The following is a 20,298-nucleotide window of genomic DNA, read 5'->3' as shown; positions in this document are numbered from 1 at the left end:
TTTGGGTCTGATGTGGTGGTTTTGGGTCTGATGTGGTGTTTTTTGGGGTCCCACGTGCTGTTTTGGGATATTTTGGGGTCCCACGTGCTGTTTTTGGGGTCCCACGTGCTGTTTTGGGACATTTTTGGGTGCAATGTGCTGTTTTTGGGGTCCCACGTGCTGTTTTTGGGGTCTGATGTGATATTTTGGGATATTTTGGGGTCCGACCCCGTTATTTTGGGATATTTTGGGGTCCCACGTGCTGGTTTTTGGTCTGATTTGGGTTTTTGGGATATTTTGGGCTCTGATTTGGGATATTTTGGGCTCTGATTTGGGTTTTTGGGATATTTTGGGCTCTGATTTGGGATATTTTGGGCTCTGATTTGGGATATTTTGGGCTCTGATTTGGGGTTTTTGGGATATTTTGGGGTCTGATTTGGGATATTTTGGGGTCTGATTTGGGTTTTTGGGATATTTTGGGGTCTGATTTGGGTTTTTGGGATATTTTGGGCTCTGATGTGGTGTTTTTGGGCTCTGATTTGGGTTTTTGGGATATTTTGGGCTCTGATTTGGGATATTTTGGGCTCTGATTTGGGATATTTTGGGCTCTGATTTGGGATATTTTGGGCTCTGATTTGGGTTTTTGGGATATTTTGGGCTCTGTTTTGGGATATTTTGGGCTCTGATTTGGGTTTTTCGGATATTTTGGGGTCTGATTTGGGTTTTTGGGATATTTTGGGCTCTGATTTGGGATATTTTGGGCTCTGATTTGGGATATTTTGGGCTCTGATTTGGGATATTTTGGGCTCTGATTTGGGTTTTTGGGATATTTTGGGCTCTGTTTTGGGATATTTTGGGCTCTGATTTGGGTTTTTCGGATATTTTGGGGTCTGATTTGGGTTTTTGGGATATTTTAGGCTCTGATTTGGGTTTTTGGGATATTTTGGGCTCTGATTTGGGATATTTTGGGCTCTGATTTGGGTTTTTGGGATATTTTGGGGTCTGATTTGGGATATTTTGGGGTCTGATTTGGGTTTTTGGGATATTTTTGGGCCCAAACTCGGATATTTTGGGATATTTTGGGCTCTGATTTGGGATATTTTGGGTCTGATTTGGGTTTTGGGGTGTCGCAGGGCAGCAGAGGATGAAACTCTATGAACTGATCGTCAGCGGCTCCTACACCCCCCAGACCGTCCCCACGGGCAGCGGCAAAAACAGCGCAGAGAGCCCCGACACGGTGAGATTTTGGGGGAAATTCGGGGGGTTTGGGGCGATTTTGGGGAGTTTCAGGGGGCTGGGGGGCTGGGGGGACACGGTGAGGGGGGGGGATTTGGGGGGCTAGGGGGGTTTGGGGGTTTTGGGGGTTTGGGGGGGTTTGGGGGGACACGGTGAGAGTGCAGGGGGGGTTTCGGGGGGCTGGGGGGAATAGGGGGGTTGGGGGGGCACGGGGGGACCCGGGGGACACGGTGAGATTTCGGGGGGCTGGAAGGCTTTGGGGGAGAATTGGGGGGATTTCGGGGGGTCTGGGGGGGTTTCGGGGGGTTTGGGGGGGATTTAGGGGGGTTTGGGGAGGATTTGGGGAGAATTGGGGGAGAATTGGGGAGGATTTGGGGACATTGGGGGGGTTTGGGGGAGTCTGGAGGCGATTTTGGGGGGTCTGGGGGAAATTGGGGGGGGATTTGGGGGGGATATGGATGGGATTTAGGGGGAAATTGGGGGGGTCTGGGGGGGATTTTGGGGGGGATTTGGGGGGGATTTAGGGGGAAATTGGGGGGGTTTGAGGGGATATAGGGGAAATTTGGGGAGAATTGGGGAGGATTTGGGGGGATATAGGGGAAATTTGGGGGGATTTGGGGGGAAATTGGGGAGGTCTGGGGGGATTTTGTTGTTTTTGGGGTTCCTGGGGGGGAATTTGAGGAAATTTTGGGATGCCTGGGGTGTTTCAGGGTTCCTGGGGGGGGATTTCGGGGTGATTTTGGGTAATTTTGGGGCACCTGATGTGACTTTTGGGTAATTTTGGGGTGCCTGATGCGATTTTTGGGGTGATTTTGGTTGATTTTGGGTTCCTGGATGTGATTTTGGGGTGATTTTGGGTAATTTTGGGGTGATTTGGGGTAATTTTGGGGTGATTTGGGGTAATTTTGGGGTGCCTGATGCGGTTTTTGGGGTGATTTGGGGTAATTTTGGGGTGATTTTGGTTAATTTTGGGGTGATTTTGGGTAATTTTGGGGCACCTGATGTGACTTTTGGGTAATTTTGGGGTGCCTGATGCGATTTTTGGGGTGATTTTGGTTGATTTTGGGTTCCTGGATGTGATTTTGGAGTGATTTTGGGTAATTTTGGGGTGATTTTGGTTAATTTTGGGGTGCCCGATGCGATTTTTGGGTAATTTTGAGTAATTTTGGTTAATTTTGGTAATTAATTTCGGGGTGCCTGATGTGATTTTGGGTTGATTTTGGTTAATTTTGGTTAATTTTGGTAATTAATTTCGGGGTCCCCCCCCCAGCCGCCCCCCCCGGCCGACCCCCCCCGGCGCCGCCCCTCGGCCGAGGGCCCCTTCGCCCCTCCCCCACCCCCGGGGGGCAGCGCGACCCCCCAGGACGGGGGTGGGGGAGGGGCCGGGGGGGGCTTCGGGCCCTTCGCCCCTCCCCCACCGCCACCCCCCTTCGGGGCCTTCGCCGACGGGAGCCCCTCCCCCTACGGCAGCAGGTGAGGCGGATTTTGGGGTCTTTTGGGGGATTTTGGGGATTTTTGGGATTTTGGGGGGGTTTGGGGGGATTTTGGGGGGTTTTGGGGGGGATTTGGGGGGAATTGGGGGGATTTGGGGGGAATTCGGGGGGATTTTGGGGGGATTTTTGGGATTTTGGGGGGAATTTGGGGGGAATTGGGGGGGAATTGAGGGTTTTGGGGGGGGTTTTGGGTTTTGGGGGGATTCGGGATTTTGGGGGGGATTTTGGATTTTTTGGGGAATTTCCCAGATATTTTTTTGAATTTCTCTGATTTTCGGGGGGATTCACCAGATTTTTTGGGGTTTTTTTCCAATTTTTTCTGGTGGGATTTCCCCTGTTTCTTGTGGGGTTTCCCAGATTTTTTGGGGGGGATTTTCCCAATTTTTTGTGGGGCTTTTTTCTCGATTTTTAGGGGGATTTCCCTCATTTATTAGGGGGATTTCCCTGATTTTTTTGCGTGGGATTTTCCCGATTTTTGGAGGGATTTCCCCCATTTTTTGAGAACTTTCTCAATTTTTTATGGGATTTGCCCAATTTTTTTTTTTTTTTTTTGAAATTTCCCTTATTTTTTGGGGTGGATTTCCCCGAATTTTTGGGGATGGATTTCCCCAGTTTTTTTGGGGTGGATTTCCCCAGTTTTTTTGGGGTGGATTTCCCCAATTTTTGGGGTTGATTTCCCCAATTTTTGGTGGGATTTCCCCAATTTTTGGGGTTGAATTTCCCCAATTTTTGGGGTTGATTTTCCCAATTTTTGGGGTGGAATATCCCCAATTTTTGGGTGTAGATTTCCCCAATTTTTGGGGTTGATTTCCCCAATTTTTGGGTGTAGATTTCCCCAATTTTTGGGGTTGATTTCCCCAATTTTTGGGGGGAATTTCCCCCATTTTCGGTGGGGAGTTTCCCCAATTTTGGGGTTGATTTCCCCAATTTTTGGGGTGGATTTCCCCAATTTTTGGGACGGGGGTTCCCCAATTTTGGGGTTTGATTTTCCCAGTTTTTTGGGGTGGAATTTCCCCAATTTTTGGGGTTGATTTCCCCAATTTTTGGGGTCTCACTGACGCCCCTCCCCCTCTCCCCTTCCAGGCTCCCCTTCCCCCCGGACCCCTTCCCCTCCCCCCGCCGCCCCCCGGAGGGGGGTGGGGGAGTCCCGGGGGCTCCTTCCCCTCCCGCCGCGCCCCTCCCCCACCCCCACCCCCTCCCCCACCCCCTCCCCCCTCGGGGGGCTCCTTCCTGCCCTTCCCCCCCCTCCCCCCACCCCCTCCCTGCCTCCCCCTTCTTCCCCTCCCCCGCCCTCCCCCTTCTTCCCCTCCCCCCGGGGGGGCTCCCCCTGCCCCGCCCCCGCCCGGGGGGGTCCCCGGCCCCCGAGGGGACCCCCGAGAGTGTCCCCTTCGCCCCCCACCCCAGCCTGGACTCGCGCATCGAGGCGCTGCTGAAGGAGCAGCGCTCCCACTTCTTCCCCGCCCCCGCCCCCCACGAGGAGGAGGAGGAGGGTGGGGGAGGGGCGGGGGAGGGGGTGGAAGGCCCCCCCACCCCCACCCCCCCCAAACCCCCCCGCACCCCGCCCAGCCCCCCCCCCGCCGGTGGGGAGGGGGAGGGGCCCGGGGAGCCCCCCCAGGAGGGGCCCGGGGGGGTCCCCGAAGAGCCCCCGGAGCCCCCCCGGGGTGGGGGAGGGGAGGGAGGAGCCCCCCGAGCCCCCGACCCAACGGGCAGGAGAGGGTGAGTGGGGGAGGGGGCTCGGGGGGGGTTTGGGGGGGTTGGGGGGGTTTGGGGGAGATTTGGGGGGGATTTGGGGAAATTTGGGGGGGTTTGGGGAGGCTTGGGGGGTTTTGGGGAAATTTTGGAGGAGTTTGGGGGAATTTGAGAGGGTTTTGGGGAAATTTGGGGGGGATTTTGGGGGGATTTGGGGGGTTTTGGGGGGATTTGGGCGATTTTGGGGAGGATTCGGGGGGTTTGGGGAAATTTTGGGGGGGTTTGAGGGGTTTTTGGGGAGGTTTGGGGGCGGTTTGGGGGGATTTTGGGGGGGTTTGGGGGATTTGGGGGGATTTTGGGGGAGGATTCGGGGGGTTTGGGTGGATTTGGAAGGATTTGAGGGGGCTTGGGGGGGTTTTGGGGGGATTTTGGGGGAGGATTCAGGGGGTTTGGGGGGTTTTAGGGACGCTTGGGGGGGTTTTAGGGAAATTTGGGGGGGTTTGGGGAGGCTTGGAGGGGATTTTGGGGAGGATTTGGGGGGTTTGGGGAAATTTGGGGGGAATTTGGGGGGTTTTGGGGAGGCTTGGGGGGGTTTTGGGGGGTTTTGGGGAGGCTTGGGGGGATTTTGGGGGGATTTTGGGGGGGTTTGGAGAGGTTTCGGGGAGCATTTGGGACAATTTGGGGGGACTTGGGACAATTTGGGGGGTTTGGGGAGGAGTTGGGGGGGTTTGGGGGGGATATGGGGGGATTTGGGGAGGTTTTGGGGAAAGTTGGGGGGCTTTAGGGAGGCTTGGGGGAGGATTTGGGGGGTTTTCAGGGGATTCAGAAGGATTTGGGGGGTTTTGGGGAAATTTCGGGGGGTTTGGGGAAATTTTGGGGGATTTGGGGGGATTTGGGGAGGCTTGGGGGAGGTTTGGGGGGGTTTGGGGGGGGTTTTTGGGGGGTTTTGGGGAGGCTTGGGGGGGGATTTGAGGGGTTTTGGGGAGGATTCGGGGGGTTTTGGGTGGGTTTGGGGGGTTTTGCGGAGGATTTGGGGAAATTTGGGGGGATTTTGGGGGGGATTTGGGGAGGTTTGGGGGGGTTTGGGAGGCTTGGGGGGGATTTGGGGGGTTTTAGGGGGATTTTGGGGGATTTGGGGAGGCTTGGGGGAGGATTCGGGGGCTTTTGGGGGGATTTGAGAGGGTTTGGGGAAATTTGGGGGGTTTAGGGGGGATTTTGAGGGGTTTTGGGGAGGCTTGGGGGGTTTGGGGGGATTTTGGGAGGCTTGGGGGGGATTTTGGGGGGGTTTGGGAAGGTTTTGGGGAGGCTTGGGGGGGTTTTGGGGAGGATTTGGGGGTTTTGGGGAGGTTTTGGGGGGGTTCAGAAGGATTTGGGGAGGCTTGGGGAAATTTTGGGGGGATTTGAGGGGGATTTGGGGGGTTTTGGGGGGATTTGGGCGGTTTTGGGGAGGCTTGGGGGGGTTTGGGGAAATTTTGGGGGGGTTTGAGGGGTTTTTGGGGAGGTTTAGGGGAGGCTTGGGTGGATTTTGGGGGGCTTGGGGAAATTCTGGGGGGATTTGAGGGGTTTTGGGGAGGATTCGGGGGGTTTTGGGGAAATTTGGGGGGATTTTGGGGGGGATTTGGGGAGAATTCAGGGGGGTTTAGGGGGGATTTGAGGGTATTTGAGGAAATTCGGGGGGGATTTGGGAGGTTTTGGGGAGGATTTGTGGGGATTTGGGGGGGATTTGGAAGGATTTGGGGGCATTTGGGGGGATTTTGGGGGAGATTTGGGGAGGTTTGGGGGGGTTTTGGGAGGCTTGGGGGGGGATTTGGGGGGTTTTAGGGGGATTTTGGGGGATTTGGGGAGGCTTGGGGGAGGATTCGGGGGCTTTTGGGGGGATTTGAGAGGGTTTGGGGAAATTTGGGGGGGATTTGGGGGTTTTAGGGGGGATTTTGAGGGGTTTTGGGGAGGCTTGGGGGGTTTGCGGGGAGGATTTGGGGGGTTCTGGGGGGGTTTGGAAGGATTTGAGGGGGTTTGGGGAAATTTTAGGGGGCTTTGGGGAGGCTTGGGGGGGTTTGGGGAGGTTTTGGGGGCAGTTCGGAAGGATTTGGGGAGGCTTGGGGAAATTTTGGGGAGATTTGAGGGGGTTTTGGGGAAATTTGGGGGGATTTAGGAGGCTTTGGGGAGGCTTTGGGGAGACTTGGGGGAGGATTTGGGGGGTTCTGGGGGGATTTGAGGGGGTTTGGGGAGGTTTTGGGGGGAATTGAGGGGGTTTTGGTGTGATTTGGGGTGGTTTGGGTGGTTTTTTGGGGTTTTTTTGGGGTGATTTGGGCCATTTTCAGGTCAATGTAGCCCATTTTGGGGTGGTTTGGGCCATTTTGGGGTTGATTTGGGCCGTTTTTTGCAGTTTTTTGGGGTGATTCGGGCTGGTTTGGGGTGATTTGGGCCATTTTTGGGGTGATTTTTCCCATTTTGGGGTCATTCGGGCCGTTTTTGGGTTGATTTGTGTGGTTTTTTGCAGTTTTTTGGGGTGATTTGGGCTGTTTTTTGGGGTTATTTGGGCTGTTTTTTGGGGTTTTTTGGGGTAATTTGGTCTGTTTTGGGGTAACCTCCCATCTGGGGGTGCCCCCAGCCCCATTTCACCCCATTTTCCCCCCATTTTCAGACCTCCTCGGGGGAGGACATGGAAATCTCCTCCGACGACAACAGCGACGCCCCCCACGCCCCTCCCCCACTGCCCCCCTCCCCCTTCCCGGAGCCCCCTCCCCCTCCCCCGTCCTTCCCGCCCCCTCCCCCCCCCAGCCCCTGATGGCCGTGCCCCTCCCCCCTCCCCCCCCGCGCCCCCTCCCCGATTTCGGGGGGTCCCCCCCGGCGCTGTTGGAGCTTTTGGGGCGTCCGGGGGGGCGCTGGGGGGGGGTCCCCACCCCCCTCCCGCTGCTGAGCCGCCTCCGCGCCCCCAAATCCGCCTTTGGGGGGGGGGGAGGGGGCGGGGGGGGCGCCCCCTTCGCCCCTCCCCCACCGCCCCACTTCGCCCCTCCCCCGCCCCCCCGCTTCCCGCCCCCTCCCCCGCCCTTCGAGCCCCCCACGGCCGAGGAGAGACCCCCGGGGACGGACCCCCCGGCGCCCCCCGCGCCCCCCGAGCCCCCCGGGCCCGTGGAGGGGGTCCTGGCGGCGCTGGTGCAGGAGATGAAGGCCACGATGCAGCGCGACCTCAACCGGAAAATGGTGGAGAACGTGGCCTTCCGCGCCTTCGACGCGTGGTGGGAGCGCAAGGAGGAGCAGCTCAAGGTGGGCACAAAAAATGGGCAAAATCTGGGCAAATATGACCCAAAATCAGCCCAAAATCTGACCTAAATCAGCCCAAAGTCTGACCAAAATCTGACCCAAATCTGACCCAAATCTTCGACGCGTGGTGGGAGCGCAAGGAGGAGCAGCTCAAGGTGGGCAAAAATCTCACCCAAATCTGACCCAAATCTGGGCAAATATGGCCCAAAATCTGCTTTAAAATCTGAGCAAAACCAGCCCCAAATCTGACCTAAATCTGACCCAAATCTGACCCAAATCTCCGACACGTGGTGGGAGCGCAAGGAGGAGCAGCTCAAGGTGGGGAAAAAATCTGAGCCAAATCTGGGCAAAATCAGCCCAAAATCTGACCCAAAATCTGAGCAAAACCAGCCCCAAATCAGCCCAAAATCTGACCCAAATCTGACCCAAATCTGACCCAAATCTGACCCAAATCTGACCCAAATCTTCGACACGTGGTGGGAGCGCAAGGAGGAGCAGCTCAAGGTGGGCACAAAAGATGGGCAAAATCTGGGCAAAATCAGCCCAAAATCTGAGCAAAATCAGCCCAAAATCTGACCCAAATCTGGGCAAAATCAGCCCAAAATCTGGGCAAAAGCAGCCCAAAATCTGACCCAAATCTGAGCAAAATCGGAACAAAATCTGATCCAAATTTTCGACGCGTGGTGGGAGCGCAAGGAGGAGCAGCTCAAGGTGGGGAAAAATCTGGGCAAAATCAGACCAAAATCTGGGCAAAATCAGCCCAAAATCTGCTTTAAAATCTGAGCAGAACCAGCCCAAACTCTGACCCAAATCTGAGCAAAATCTGACCCAAATCTGGGCAAAATCAGCCCAAAATCTGAGCAAAACCAGCCCAAAATCTGAGCAATACCAGCCCAAAATCTGAGCAAAATCTGGGCAAAATCTGACCCAAATCTGAGCAAAATCAGCCCAAAATCTGCTTTAAAATCTGACCAAAACCAGCCCAAAGTCTGAGCAAAACCAGCCCAAAATCTGAGCAAAATCTGACCCAAATCTGACCCAAATCTGACCCAAATCTGACCCAAATCTGACCAGAACTGCCCTAAAATCTGCTGTGGAACCTGACCCCGAACCTGACCCAAATCTGACCAAAATCTGACCCAAAATCTGACCAAAACTGCTCTAAAATCTGCTGTGGAACCTGACCCAAATCTGACCCAAAATCTGACCCAAACCTGACCCAATCTGACCCAAAACCAGCCCAAAATCTGAGCAAAATCTGACCCAAATCTGACCAAAATCAGCCCAAAATCTGACCCAAAATCTGGGCAAAAACAGGCCAAAATCTGACCCGAATCTGGGCAAAACTGCCCTAAAATCTGCTTTGGAACCTGACCCAAAATCTGACCCAAAATCTGACCAAAACTGCCCTGAAATCTGCTGCGGAACCAGCCCAAAATCTGACCAAAACCAGCCCAAAATCTGCTGTGGAACCTGACCCAAATCTGACCCAAAATCTGACCAAAACCAGCCCAAAATCTGCTTTAAAATCTGACCAAAAACCAGCCCAAAACCTGCTTTAAAACCAGCCCCTGAACCTGACCCAAAATCTGACCCAAACCCCCCATTTTCCCCCCAAACCCCCCATTTTCCCCCCGATTTTGCCCCCCTGACCCCCCAATTTTTGCCCCCCTGACCCAAATTTTACCCCCCTGACCCCAATTTTGCCCCCCTGACCCCCCCATTTTGCCCCCCTGACCCTGTTTTTCCCCCGACCCCCCATTTTTGCCCCCCTGACCCGATTTTCCCCCCTGACCCCCCAATTTTACCCCCCTGACCCCCCAATTTTCTCCCCCAGCCCTTCCAGTCGGGCCGGGGCCGTGAGGAGGCCCCGAGGCCGAAGGAGCCGCCCCCCGCCCTCCTCTCCCTCTCCCTCGTGGACTGGGCCCGGGGAGGGGGCGCGGGGCTGCGGGGCGCCCTCCGGCTGCCCTCCTTCAAGGTGCCCGTTTGGGGGGTCCTGGGGGGCTTTGGGGGGGTCTGTGGGGGTTGGAGGGGATTTGGGGGGTCTTGGAGGAGATTTGGGGGGTCTTGGAGGGGATTTTGGGGGGTCCTGGAGGGGATTTTGGGGGGTTTGGGTGGGATCTGGGGGTATTGGAGGGGATTTTGGGGGGCATTTGGGGGTCTTGGAGGGGATTTTGGGGGGTCCTGGGAGGGTTTGGGGGGGATTTGGGGGTCTTGGAGGGGATTTTGGGGGGTCCTGGGAGAGATCTGGGGAGAATTGGGGGGTCCTGGGGGGGATCTGGGGGTCTTGGAGGGGATTTTGGGGGGTCCTGGGTGGGTTTGGGGGGTCTTGGAGGGGATTTTGGGGGGTCCTGGGGGGATTTGGGGGGTCCTGGGTGGGTTTGGGGGTCTTGGAGGGGATCTGGGGGTCTTGGAGGAGATTTTGGGTGGCCCTGGGGGAGATTTGGGGAGAATTGGGGGGTCCTGGGGGGCTTTGGGGGGTCTTGGAGGGGATTTTGGGGGGTCCTGGGCGGGTTTGGGGGGGTTCTGGAGGGGATTTGGGGGTCTTGGGGGGGGATTTGGGGGTTCTGGGGGGGATTTGGGGGTCCCGGGGGCTTTGGGGTGCTGGGTGTCGCTTTTTGGGGAGGGTCTGGGGGATTTCGGGGTTCTTTTTTCTCCCTTTTTAAATTTTTTTCCCGTTTTTCCCCATTTTTCCCCGTTTCCCGCAGGTGAAGCGGAAAGAGCCGTCGGAGCTGAACGAGGGGGGGAGGAGAAGCGCCCCCGACCCCCCACCCCCCCCGAGGAGGATGAGGATGGTGAGACCCCTCCTCAAAACCCCCAAAAACTGCTAAAAAACCCCAAAAACCCCTTTAGATACCCCCTAAAAACCCCAAAAACCCAAAAAACACCCCAAAACACCCCAAAACCCCCTTTAGATACCCCCTAAAAACCCCAAAAACCCAAAAAACACCCCAAAAAACACCCCAAAAAACCCCAAAAACCCCTTTAGATACCCCCTAAAAACCCCAAAAACCCCAACCCCCCCAAAAACACCCCAAAACCCCCTTTAGATACCCCCTAAAAACCCCAAAACCCCAACCCCCCTCAAAAACACTCCAAAAAACACCCCAAACCCCCCAAAAAACTGCTAAAAAACCCCAAAAACACTTTAGATATGCCCTAAAAACCCCAAAAACCCCAAACCCTCCTCAAAAAAAACCCAAAAACCCCAACCCCCCAAAAAAAACACCCCAAAAAAAACCCCAAAAAACACCCCAAAACCCGCTAATAAACCCCAGAAAACCCCCAAGAAACCACATAAACCCCCCCCCCAAAAAAATCCTAAATAGCCAAAAACTACCCCCAAAAATCATCTAAAAAAACAAGAAAAAAAACCCCTAAAAAACTCCAAAAAAACCCCTAAAAATCCTCCAAGTAACCCCAAAAAATCCTCCTAAAAACCACCAAAAAAAACCCCCAAAAAATCCCTAAAAAAGCTCCAAAAATCTCCCGGAAAGCCCTAAAAAACCTCAAAAACCCCTTTAGATACCCCCTAAAAACCCGAAAAACCCCAACCCCCCCCAAAAAACACCCCAAAAAACACCCCAAAACCCACTAATAACCCCCAGAAAACCCCCAAGAAACCACACAAAAAAAAACCCAAAAAAAAACCCCTAAATACCCAAAAAGTACCCAAAAAAATACCCTAAAAAACGAAGGAAAAAAATCCCTAAAAAACTCCAAAAAAACCCTAAAAATCCTTCAAAGAAACCCCTAAAAATCCCCTAAAAAACCAAGAAAAAAAATCCCTAAAAACCCCTAAAAATCCTTCAAAGAAACCCCTAAAAATCCTCTAAAAAACCAAGAAAAAATCCCCTTAATCCCAAAAAAACCCCTAAAAATCCTCCAAGAAACCCCAAAAAATCCTCCTTAAAACACCCCAAAAAACACCCCAAAAAACACCCCAAAACCCGCTAATAAACCCCAGAAAACCCCCAAGAAACCACACAAAAAAACCCAAAAAAAGATCCCTAAATAGCCAAAAAGTACTCCAAAAAATCCCCTAAAAAACCAAGAAAAAATCCCCAAAAAATACCCTAAAAATCCTCCAAGAAACCCCAAAAAATCCTCCTAAAAACCACCCAAAAAAACTCCAAAAAATGGCAAAAAAGCTCCAAAAAAGCTCCAAAAATACCCCAAAATCCCCAAAAAACCGCTAAAAATCCCCAAAAACCCCTTTATATACCCCCTAAAAACCCCAACCCCCCCCAAAAATACCCCAAAAACACCCCAAAAAAACCCCAAAACCCACTAATAAACCCCAGAAAACCCCCAAGAAACCACACACAAAAAAAACCCTAAATAGCCAAAAAGTACCCCAAAAAATCCCCTAAAAATCCAAGAAAAAATCCCCCTAAAAAACCCCAAAGAAAACCCGTAAAAATCCTTCAAAGAAACCACAAAAAATCCTCCTAAAAACCCAAAAACCCCCCGAAAAAACCCGCAAAAAATCCGCAAAAAAACCCCAAAAAACCCACAAAAAATCCCCCGAACCACCCCAAAAAAAAACCCAAAAAACCCCAAAAACCCCAAAATCGCCCGAATTTGCCCCAAAGCAGAGAAGGAGCCGCCGCGCGCCGCGGAGGGTCCCGGAAAGCGCCGGAAACTGTTCCGGTTGGACAGCGAAGGGGAAGAGGCGTCCGAAGAGTCCTCCTCGGCCAAGGTGGGACCCCCCCGGATTTTGGGGACCCCCCCCCGGATTTTGGGGACCCCCCCCGAATTTTGGGGACCCCCCCCGAATTTTGGGAACCCCCCCCGTGTTTTGGGGATGGGTTTTGGGGACCCCCCCCCCCCGTGTTTTGGGGACCCCCCCCCGTGTTTTGGGGCCCCCCCGAATTTTGGGGACCCCCCCCCAAATTTTGGGAACCCCCCCCCATGTTTTGGGGATGGGTTTTGGGGACCCCCCCCCGATTTTGGGGACCCCCCCCGGATTTTGGGGACCCCCTGACCCCCCGTGACCCCCAAAGGAGGAAGAGGAGGAGGAGGAGGAGGAGGAGGACGAGGCCGAAGCGCAGAGGAGGAGGAGGAGGAGGAGGAGGAGGAAGGGGGAGGGGCCCCCCCCACCCCCCCGGGGACCCCCCCGGCCCGGCCCGGGTGAAGGTTTGGGGACATTTTAGGGGATTTTGGGACATTTTGGGTCATTTGGGGTCATTTGGGCCATTCGGGGACATTTTGGGGGGATTTGGGGACATTTGGGGACATTTGGGGACATTTTGGGGATATTTTGGGGGGGTTGGGGACATTTTTGGGGGGATTGAAGAGATTTTGGGGTTTGGGGACATTTGGGGACGTTTTGGGGGCATTTGGGGACATTTTGGGGATATTTTGGGGGGGTTGGGGACATTTTTGGGGGGCTGGGGACATTGGGGGGGTGGGGACATTGGGGGTTTGGGGACATTTTGGGTCATTTCGGGTCATTTGGGGACATTTGGGGACATTTGGGTCATTTGGGACCATTTTGGGTCATTTCGGGTCATTTGGGACCATTTTGGGACATTTCGGGTCATTTGGGGACATTTGGGGATGTTTTGGGGACATTTTAGGAATATTTGGGGATATTTTGGGAATATTTGGGGACATTTTTGGGGGGTTTGGGGTCACTGTGGGGGGCGCAGGGGGGTGACCCCACTGTTGTCACTGCAGAGGAGGAGGAAGAGGAGGAAGAAGAGGAGGAGGAGGAGGAAGAGGAGGAGGAGGAAGAGGCCGAAGGCTCCTCCAAACTGTCGCCGTTCGAGGGGGGAGGGGACAGCAGCTCCTCCTCCCCGCGGCCTTCGTCCTCACCCTCCTCATCCTCATCATCCTCATCATCCTCATCATCATCATCATCCTCCGAGGACGAGGCCGAAGAGCCGCCGGAGCCGCCGCGGCCGCCCTCCCCCAAACCGGGTAAGCGCCGCCCCAAATTCCCCAAAATTCGGGGCGAATATCCCAAAATTCGAGGTGGATATCCCAAATTTCGGGGTCGATCTCCCAAAATTCGGGGTGAATCTCCCAAAATTGGGGTTGAATCTCCCGAATTTCGGGGTGAATCTCCCAAAATTCAGGGTAGATCTCCCAAATTTCGGGGTGGATCTCCCAAATTTTGGGGTGAATCTCCCTAATTTCGGGGTGGATCTTCCAAATTTTGTGGTGAATCTCCCAAATTTTGAGGTGAATCTCCCAAATTTCGGGGTGGATCTCCCAGATTTTGGGGTGAATCTCTCAACTTTTGGAGTGGATCTCCCAAATTTCGGGGTGAATCTCCCAAAATTCGGGGTGAATCTCCCAAATTTCGGGGTGAATCTCCCAAATTTCGGGGTGAATATTTCAAATTTTGTGGTTAATCTCCCAAATTTTGGGGTGAATCTCCCAAATTTCGGGTTCCCCCCTCTGACCCCCCCCTTTCTCTCCCGCAGCCCCTCCCCCGCCGCCGCCGCGCCCCTCCTCGCCCATCCCGCTGCTGCCGCCCCCCAAAAAATGCCGAAAGGCCGAAGAGCCGCCCCCCGCCCCCCCACAACCACCCCCCCCGAGCCCCCCGAGCCCCCCGAGCCCCCCGAGCCCCCCGAGCCCCCCCAAACCCCCCACGCCCCTCCCCCGCCGCCGCGAGCCCCCCGCCCGCCCCCCGGCGCCGCCGCCGCGGTTGGTGGCGAACCTCCCGGCCGATCACGCGTCGCTGGTGAAGAGCTGCGCTGACACCAACACCAACACCAACACCACCGACGGGGGTCCCGCGCGGCGCCCCCCGCCCCGGCGCCCGCCCCGCGCCGCCGCCGAGCACCTCGGGGCCTCCTCGCTGCTGGAGCTGTCCCGCGGCGCGCACAGCGCCCCCCGCAGGAGCCCCCAGCGCGGCGGCGGCGGTGATTTGGCGGTGTTGGCGGCCATCGCCCTCGACGACACCGACACCGACGCGCCGCCGGTGCTGCTGGAGCACAACTACGCCAAAACGCCGCCGGCCGCGCCCGCCGGGCACGCGCCGTGCCTGGAGGAGGTGCTGGAGGCGCCCGAGGAGGTGGTGGCGGAGCTGCCGCCGGTCGGCGGCACCGACAGCGATGTGGCGGTTCCGTCGGCGGTTCCGCCGCGGCGCAAACGGCACCGACCGCCGCCGCCGTCATCATCATCATCATCATCATCATCATCGAGTGACAGCGACAGCGACAGCGACAGCAGCGAGGGCGGCGCGCGGCGGTGGCTGCGGCCCCGCGGTGGCGGCACCGCGCCGGTGGCACCGGTGGCCTTCGCGCCGCGCAGCGAGTTCGAGCAGATGACGATCCTGTACGACATCTGGAGCGCCGGGCTGGACGCCGAGGACGCGCGGTTCCTGCGGGTCACCTACGAGCGGCTGCTGCAGCAGGACGGCGCCGCACATTGGCTCAACGACACCCACTGGGTGCCCCACACCGATATCCTGACGGGGCTGCGGGTGGGGACACTGGAGTGGGTGTTGGGGACACAAAAATGGGTGTTGGGGACATTAAATGGGTGTTGGGGACATTGGGATGGGTGTTGGGGACATTGGATGGGTGTTGGGGACGTTGGAATGGATGTTGGGGACATTGGATTGGGCGTTGGGGATATTGGGATGGGTGTTGGGGACACTGGAGTGGGTGTTGGGGACACATGGATGGGCTTTGGGGACACTGGAGTGGGTGTTGGGGACACAAAAATGGGTGTTGGGGACGTTGGATTGGGTGTTGGGGACGTTGGAATGGGCGTTGGGGACATTGGGATGGGCATTGGGGACACTGGATTGGGTGCTGGGGACACAAAAATGGGCATTGGGGACACAAGGGTGGCATTGGGGACACCAAGATGGGTGTTGGGGACATTGGAATGGGCTTTGGGGACGTTGGGATGGGCGTTGGGGACATTGAATGGGTGTTGGGGACACAAGGGTGGCACTGGGGACACAAAAATGGGGGTTGGGGACATTGGGATGGGTGTTGGGGACACTGGATTGGGTGTTGGGGACATTGGGATGGATGTTGGGGACATTGAATGGGTGTTGGGGACATTGGGATGGGCGTTGGGGACATTAAATGGGTGTTGGGGACATTGGGATGGGCGTTGGGGACATTGGATGGGTGTTGGGGACATTGGAATGGGCGTTGGGGACACCAAGATGGGCGTTGGGGACACAGGGATGGGTATTGGGGACATTGAATGGGTGTTGGGGACATTGGATGGGTGTTGGGGACATTGGGATGGGCATTGGGGACACTGGATTGGGTGCTGGGGACACAAAAATGGGTGTTGGGGACATTAAATGGGTGTTGGGGACATTGGATGGGTGTTGGGGACACAAAAATGGGCATTGGGGACACCAAAATGGGCATTGGGGACACAAGGGTGGCACTGGGGACACCAAGATGGGTGTTGGGGACATTGGAATGGGCGTTGGGGACATTGGACGGGTGTTGGGGACATTGGACGGGTGTTGGGGACACAGGGATGGGCGTTGGGGACACTGGAATGGGTGTTGGGGACGTTGGATGGGTGTTGGGGACACAGGAATGGGCGTTGAGGACACAGGGATGGGCACTGGGGACACAAGGGTGCCATCGGGGACACATGGACGGGCCCTGGGGCCCCAAGGGTGGCATTAAGGACACAGGTACGGGCTCTGGGGCCCCAAGGGTGCCATGGCTGTCCCGTTGTCCCTTGACGCGCTCACTGACGCGCGCGGGCAGCCCGCGGCGCCGGCGCCGGTGGCCGGAGAGCCGCGAGCACCGGACGGGCAGCGCCCGCAGCGAGGGCTACTACCCCATCAGCCGGCGCGAGAAGGCGCGCTACCTGCGGCCCTGCCCCGCGCCGCGCCCCGACCCCGACGCGCCCGACGCACAGGTGAGCCCCGGGACGTCCCCACGGTGTCCCCGATGTCACCGCAGTGTCCCCACGGTGTCACCGCCCGCAGGGCCCCAACCGCGTCCTGTCGGAGCGCCGCTCGGAGCAGCGGCGGCTGCTCAGCGCCATCGGCGCGGCCGCGCTGCCGGACAGCGACCTGCTCAAGCTCAACCAGCTCAAGGTGGGTCCCGGTGGCGGCTCCGGGGTGGCACGGTGTCACTGCGGTCACACCGGTGTCACTGGGTGTCCCCGGCACCGGTGACGTGTCCCCGTGTGCCGTCCTCGTGTCCCCCTCATGTCCCCGTGTCCCCCCGTGTCCCCCCGTGTCCCTGTGACCCCCCATGTCCCTGTGTCCGCTGTGCCATCATCACATCCCCGTGTCCCCCTGTGCCACCCCCGTGTCCCCCATCATGTCCCCCATGCCATCCCCGTGTCCCTTTGTCCCTCCGTGCCATCCCCGTGTCCCCCCATGTCCCCCTGTCCCTGTGGGCCACCCCTGTGTCCCCCCGTGTCCCCCCGTGTCCCCCCCGTGCCATCCTCACATCCCCCCGTGACCCCCCGTGCCATCCCTGTGTCCCCCCATGCCATCCCTGTGTCCCCCCGTGTCCCTGTGACCCTCCATGTCCCTGTGACCCCCGTGTCCCCCCGTGTCCCTTTGTCCCCCCCATGTCCCCCTGTGCCATCCCCGTGTGCCATCTCCGTGTCCCCCCGTGTCCCCCCCCATGTCCCTGTGACCCCCGTGTCCCCCCTGTGTCCCTTTGTCCCCATGTGCCACCCCCATGTCCCCGGTGCCACCCCCGTGTCCCCCCATGTCCCCGTGTCCCCGGTGCCACCCCTTTTGTCCCCATGTCCCCATGTCCCCGGTGCCACCCCCATGTCCCCCCATGTCCCCGTGTCCCCGGTGCCACCCCTGTGTCCCCCCTTTGTCCCCCCAGTTCCGGAAGAAGCGTCTCCGCTTCGGCCGCAGCCGCATCCACGAGTGGGGTCTGTTCGCCATGGAGCCCATCGCGGCCGACGAGATGGTCATCGAGTACGTGGGCCAGAACATCCGCCAGGTGCGTGTCCCATCAGTGTCCCCACGGTGTCCCCGCGGTGTCCCCAGGCCCCCTCAGGTGTCCCCAGGGCCATCGCTGTCCCCACGGTGTCCCCATGGTGTCCCCGGGGCTTTGGGTGACCTCGGGTGACCTTGGGTGGCGTCTGGGTGACCTCAGGTGTCCTTGGGTGTCCTTGGGTGGCCTCTGGGTGGCTTTGGGTGACCTCGGGGTGGCCTGGGGTGTCCTTGGGTGGCCTTGGGTGGCCTCTGGGTGACCTCTGGGTGGCCTCTGGGTGACCTCTGGGTGATCTCGGGTGGCCTCTGGGTGACCTCTGGGTGGATTTGGTTGGCCTTGGGTGGCCTTGGGTGCCCTTGGGTGACCCCGGGTGACCTCGGGTGACATCGGGTGACCCCGGGTGACCCCGGGTGGCCTTGGCTGACCCCGGGTGACCTGGGGTGGCCTCGGTGACGCGGGGCGGGCGCAGGTGGTGGCGGACATGCGGGAGAAGCGCTACGCGCAGGAGGGCATCGGCAGCAGTTACCTGTTCCGCGTGGACCACGACACCATCATCGACGCCACCAAGTGCGGCAACCTGGCGCGCTTCATCAACCACTGCTGCACGGTGAGCGCGGCGCGGGGGGCCGGGGGGCCGGGGGGCACGGGGGGCGTGGGGGGCCGGGGGGTCCTGGGGGGCTCAGGGGGTCCTGGGGGGCTCGGGGGGCTCAGGGGGTCCTGGTGGGCCCCAGGGCTTGGGGGGCTCAGGGGGTCCTGGTGGTCCCCAGGGCTTGGGGGTCCTGGTGGTCCCCAGGGCTTGGGGGTCCCACTGACCCCTTTAGTGCTTGGGGGGCTCAGGGGGTCCTGGTTGTCCCCAGGGCTTGGGGGTCTCTGGGGGTCCTGGTTGTCCCCAGGGCTTGGGAGGCTCTGGGGGTCTGCTGGCCCCTTTAGTGCTTGGGGGGCCCACTGACCCCCGGGGCTTGGGGGGCTCTGGGGGTCCTGGTGGTCCCCAGGGCTTGGGGGTCCCACTGACCCCTTTAGTGCTTGGGGGGCTCAGGGGGTCCTGGTGGCCCCCAGGGCTTGGGGGTCTCTGGGGGTCCCGCTGGTCCCCAGGGCTTGGGGGTCCTGCTGACCCACGGTGCTCTGTGGGTCCCCCTGACCCCTCATGCCCTGGGGGTCGCTGTGGGTCCCACTGACCCCAGTACTTGGGGGTCCCCTCACCCCGGTACTTGTGGGTCCCGCTGACCCCGGTGCTTGGGGGTCCCGCTGACCCCGGTGCTTGGGGGTACCACCGACCCCCCCGTACTTGTGGGTCCGCTGACCCCCGGTGCCCCCCAGCCCAACTGCTACGCCAAGGTGATCACCATCGAGGCGCAGAAGAAGATCGTCATCTACTCGAAGCAGCCGATCGGCGTCAACGAGGAGATCACCTACGACTACAAGTTCCCCATCGAGGACACCAAGATCCCGTGCCTGTGCCGCACCGAGAGCTGCCGCGGCACCCTCAACTGACGCGCCGGCGCCGCGCGGGGCCCGCGGCGGGAACGGCGGCGCGGCCGCGGCTCGGGGGCCGAGGGTGACGCGGCGCGGCCGCGGTTGAGTTTTGGCCAACGTGGTTGGGGTTTGGCTGCCACCGTTGGGTTTTGGCCACCATGGTTGGGGTTTGGCCACCAGCGTTGGGTTTTGGCCACCATGGTTGGGTTTTGGCCAACGTGGTTGGGGTTTGGCTGCCACCATTGACATTTGGCCACCATGGTTGGGGTTTGGCCACCACCGTTGGATTTTGGCCGCCACCGTTGACCTTTGGTCACCACTGTTGGATTTTGGCCGCCATGGTTGGGGTTTGGCTGCCACCATTGACCTTCGGCCGCTGTGGTTGACGTTTGGCCACCGCCGTTGGCTTTTGGCTGCCATAGTTGGCGTTTGGCCACCGCCGTTGGCTTTTGGCCACCACCGTTGGGGTTTGGCTGCCACCATTGACCTTTGGTTGCCGTGGTTGACGTTTGGCCACCACAGTTGGGTTTTGGCCACCACCGTTGGGTTTTGGCCACCGCCGTTGGGTTTTGGGCACCACCGTTGGGTTTTGGCCACCGGGATCAGCGTTTGGCCACCGGGAGCCACCACCGACCGGAGGGAGCCGAGAGTCGACCTTTGGCCGCCGCGGCACTGCCGCCCCTCCCCCACCACGATGACATCACCGTGACATCACCGCGACATCGCCGTGACATCATCGCGACGTCGCCGTGACATCATCGCGACGTCACCGCGCCCCTCCCCCCTCCCAAAAAAGGCTTTTTTCTCCCTTTTTTTTGGCTGTTTCTTGTAGAAACTGGGGGCGTGTCTGGGGTGGGGGGGGGATGTGGGGGAGGGGGGGGGGTCTGCCCCTCCCCCCCCGCCCCTCCCCCCACTCTGTAAATACCCCCGGGGGGTGTAAATACCTGTACATGCCCCTCCCCCCTGTACATATGTGGATATGGGGGGGCCCCCGAGCCCCCCCTTTTTATAAAGGGCCACTGAGCTTTGGCACCGCCTCCGTCTCCGTTTTTTGGGGGGCTCTGGGGGGTTTTGGGGGTTTTGGGGTTGGCCTGTGGGACTCTGGGACACGTGTGAGGGATTTTGGGGGATTTAGGGGGTTTTGGGGTTGTCCTGTGGGACTTGTGGGGATTTGTGAAGGATTTTGGGGGGCTCTGAGGGGTTTGGGGGGTTTTGGGGTCAGCCTGTGGGACTCTGGGACATGTGTGAGGGATTTT

General features: G+C 58.3%; 1 protein-coding gene across 1 annotated transcript in view; it reads left to right on the top strand.

Moving 5' to 3' along the window:
* Positions 1-20,071, top strand: part of LOC140681148 (histone-lysine N-methyltransferase SETD1A-like) — a gene marked incomplete at its 5' end in the record, with an annotated part of 21,582 nt that extends 1,511 nt beyond the window's left edge. The window contains 18 exon segments of the mRNA XM_072920516.1: positions 1,113-1,216; positions 2,486-2,688; positions 3,792-3,852; positions 4,075-4,200; positions 7,042-7,098; positions 7,179-7,664; positions 9,499-9,639; positions 10,370-10,400; positions 10,403-10,456; positions 12,260-12,363; positions 12,668-12,793; positions 13,367-13,586; positions 14,096-15,079; positions 16,351-16,520; positions 16,591-16,701; positions 17,456-17,575; positions 18,039-18,176; positions 18,887-20,071. Of these exon segments, the coding sequence (XP_072776617.1) occupies positions 1,113-1,216; positions 2,486-2,688; positions 3,792-3,852; positions 4,075-4,200; positions 7,042-7,098; positions 7,179-7,664; positions 9,499-9,639; positions 10,370-10,400; positions 10,403-10,456; positions 12,260-12,363; positions 12,668-12,793; positions 13,367-13,586; positions 14,096-15,079; positions 16,351-16,520; positions 16,591-16,701; positions 17,456-17,575; positions 18,039-18,176; positions 18,887-19,060 (3,410 nt within the window).
* Positions 20,072-20,298: the final 227 nt, after the last annotated feature.

This window comes from Taeniopygia guttata, chromosome 32 (assembly GCF_048771995.1).
Source record: "Taeniopygia guttata chromosome 32, bTaeGut7.mat, whole genome shotgun sequence".
Taxonomy (NCBI): Eukaryota; Metazoa; Chordata; class Aves; order Passeriformes; family Estrildidae; genus Taeniopygia; species Taeniopygia guttata.
This window is presented reverse-complemented; position numbering and strand designations above follow the sequence as displayed.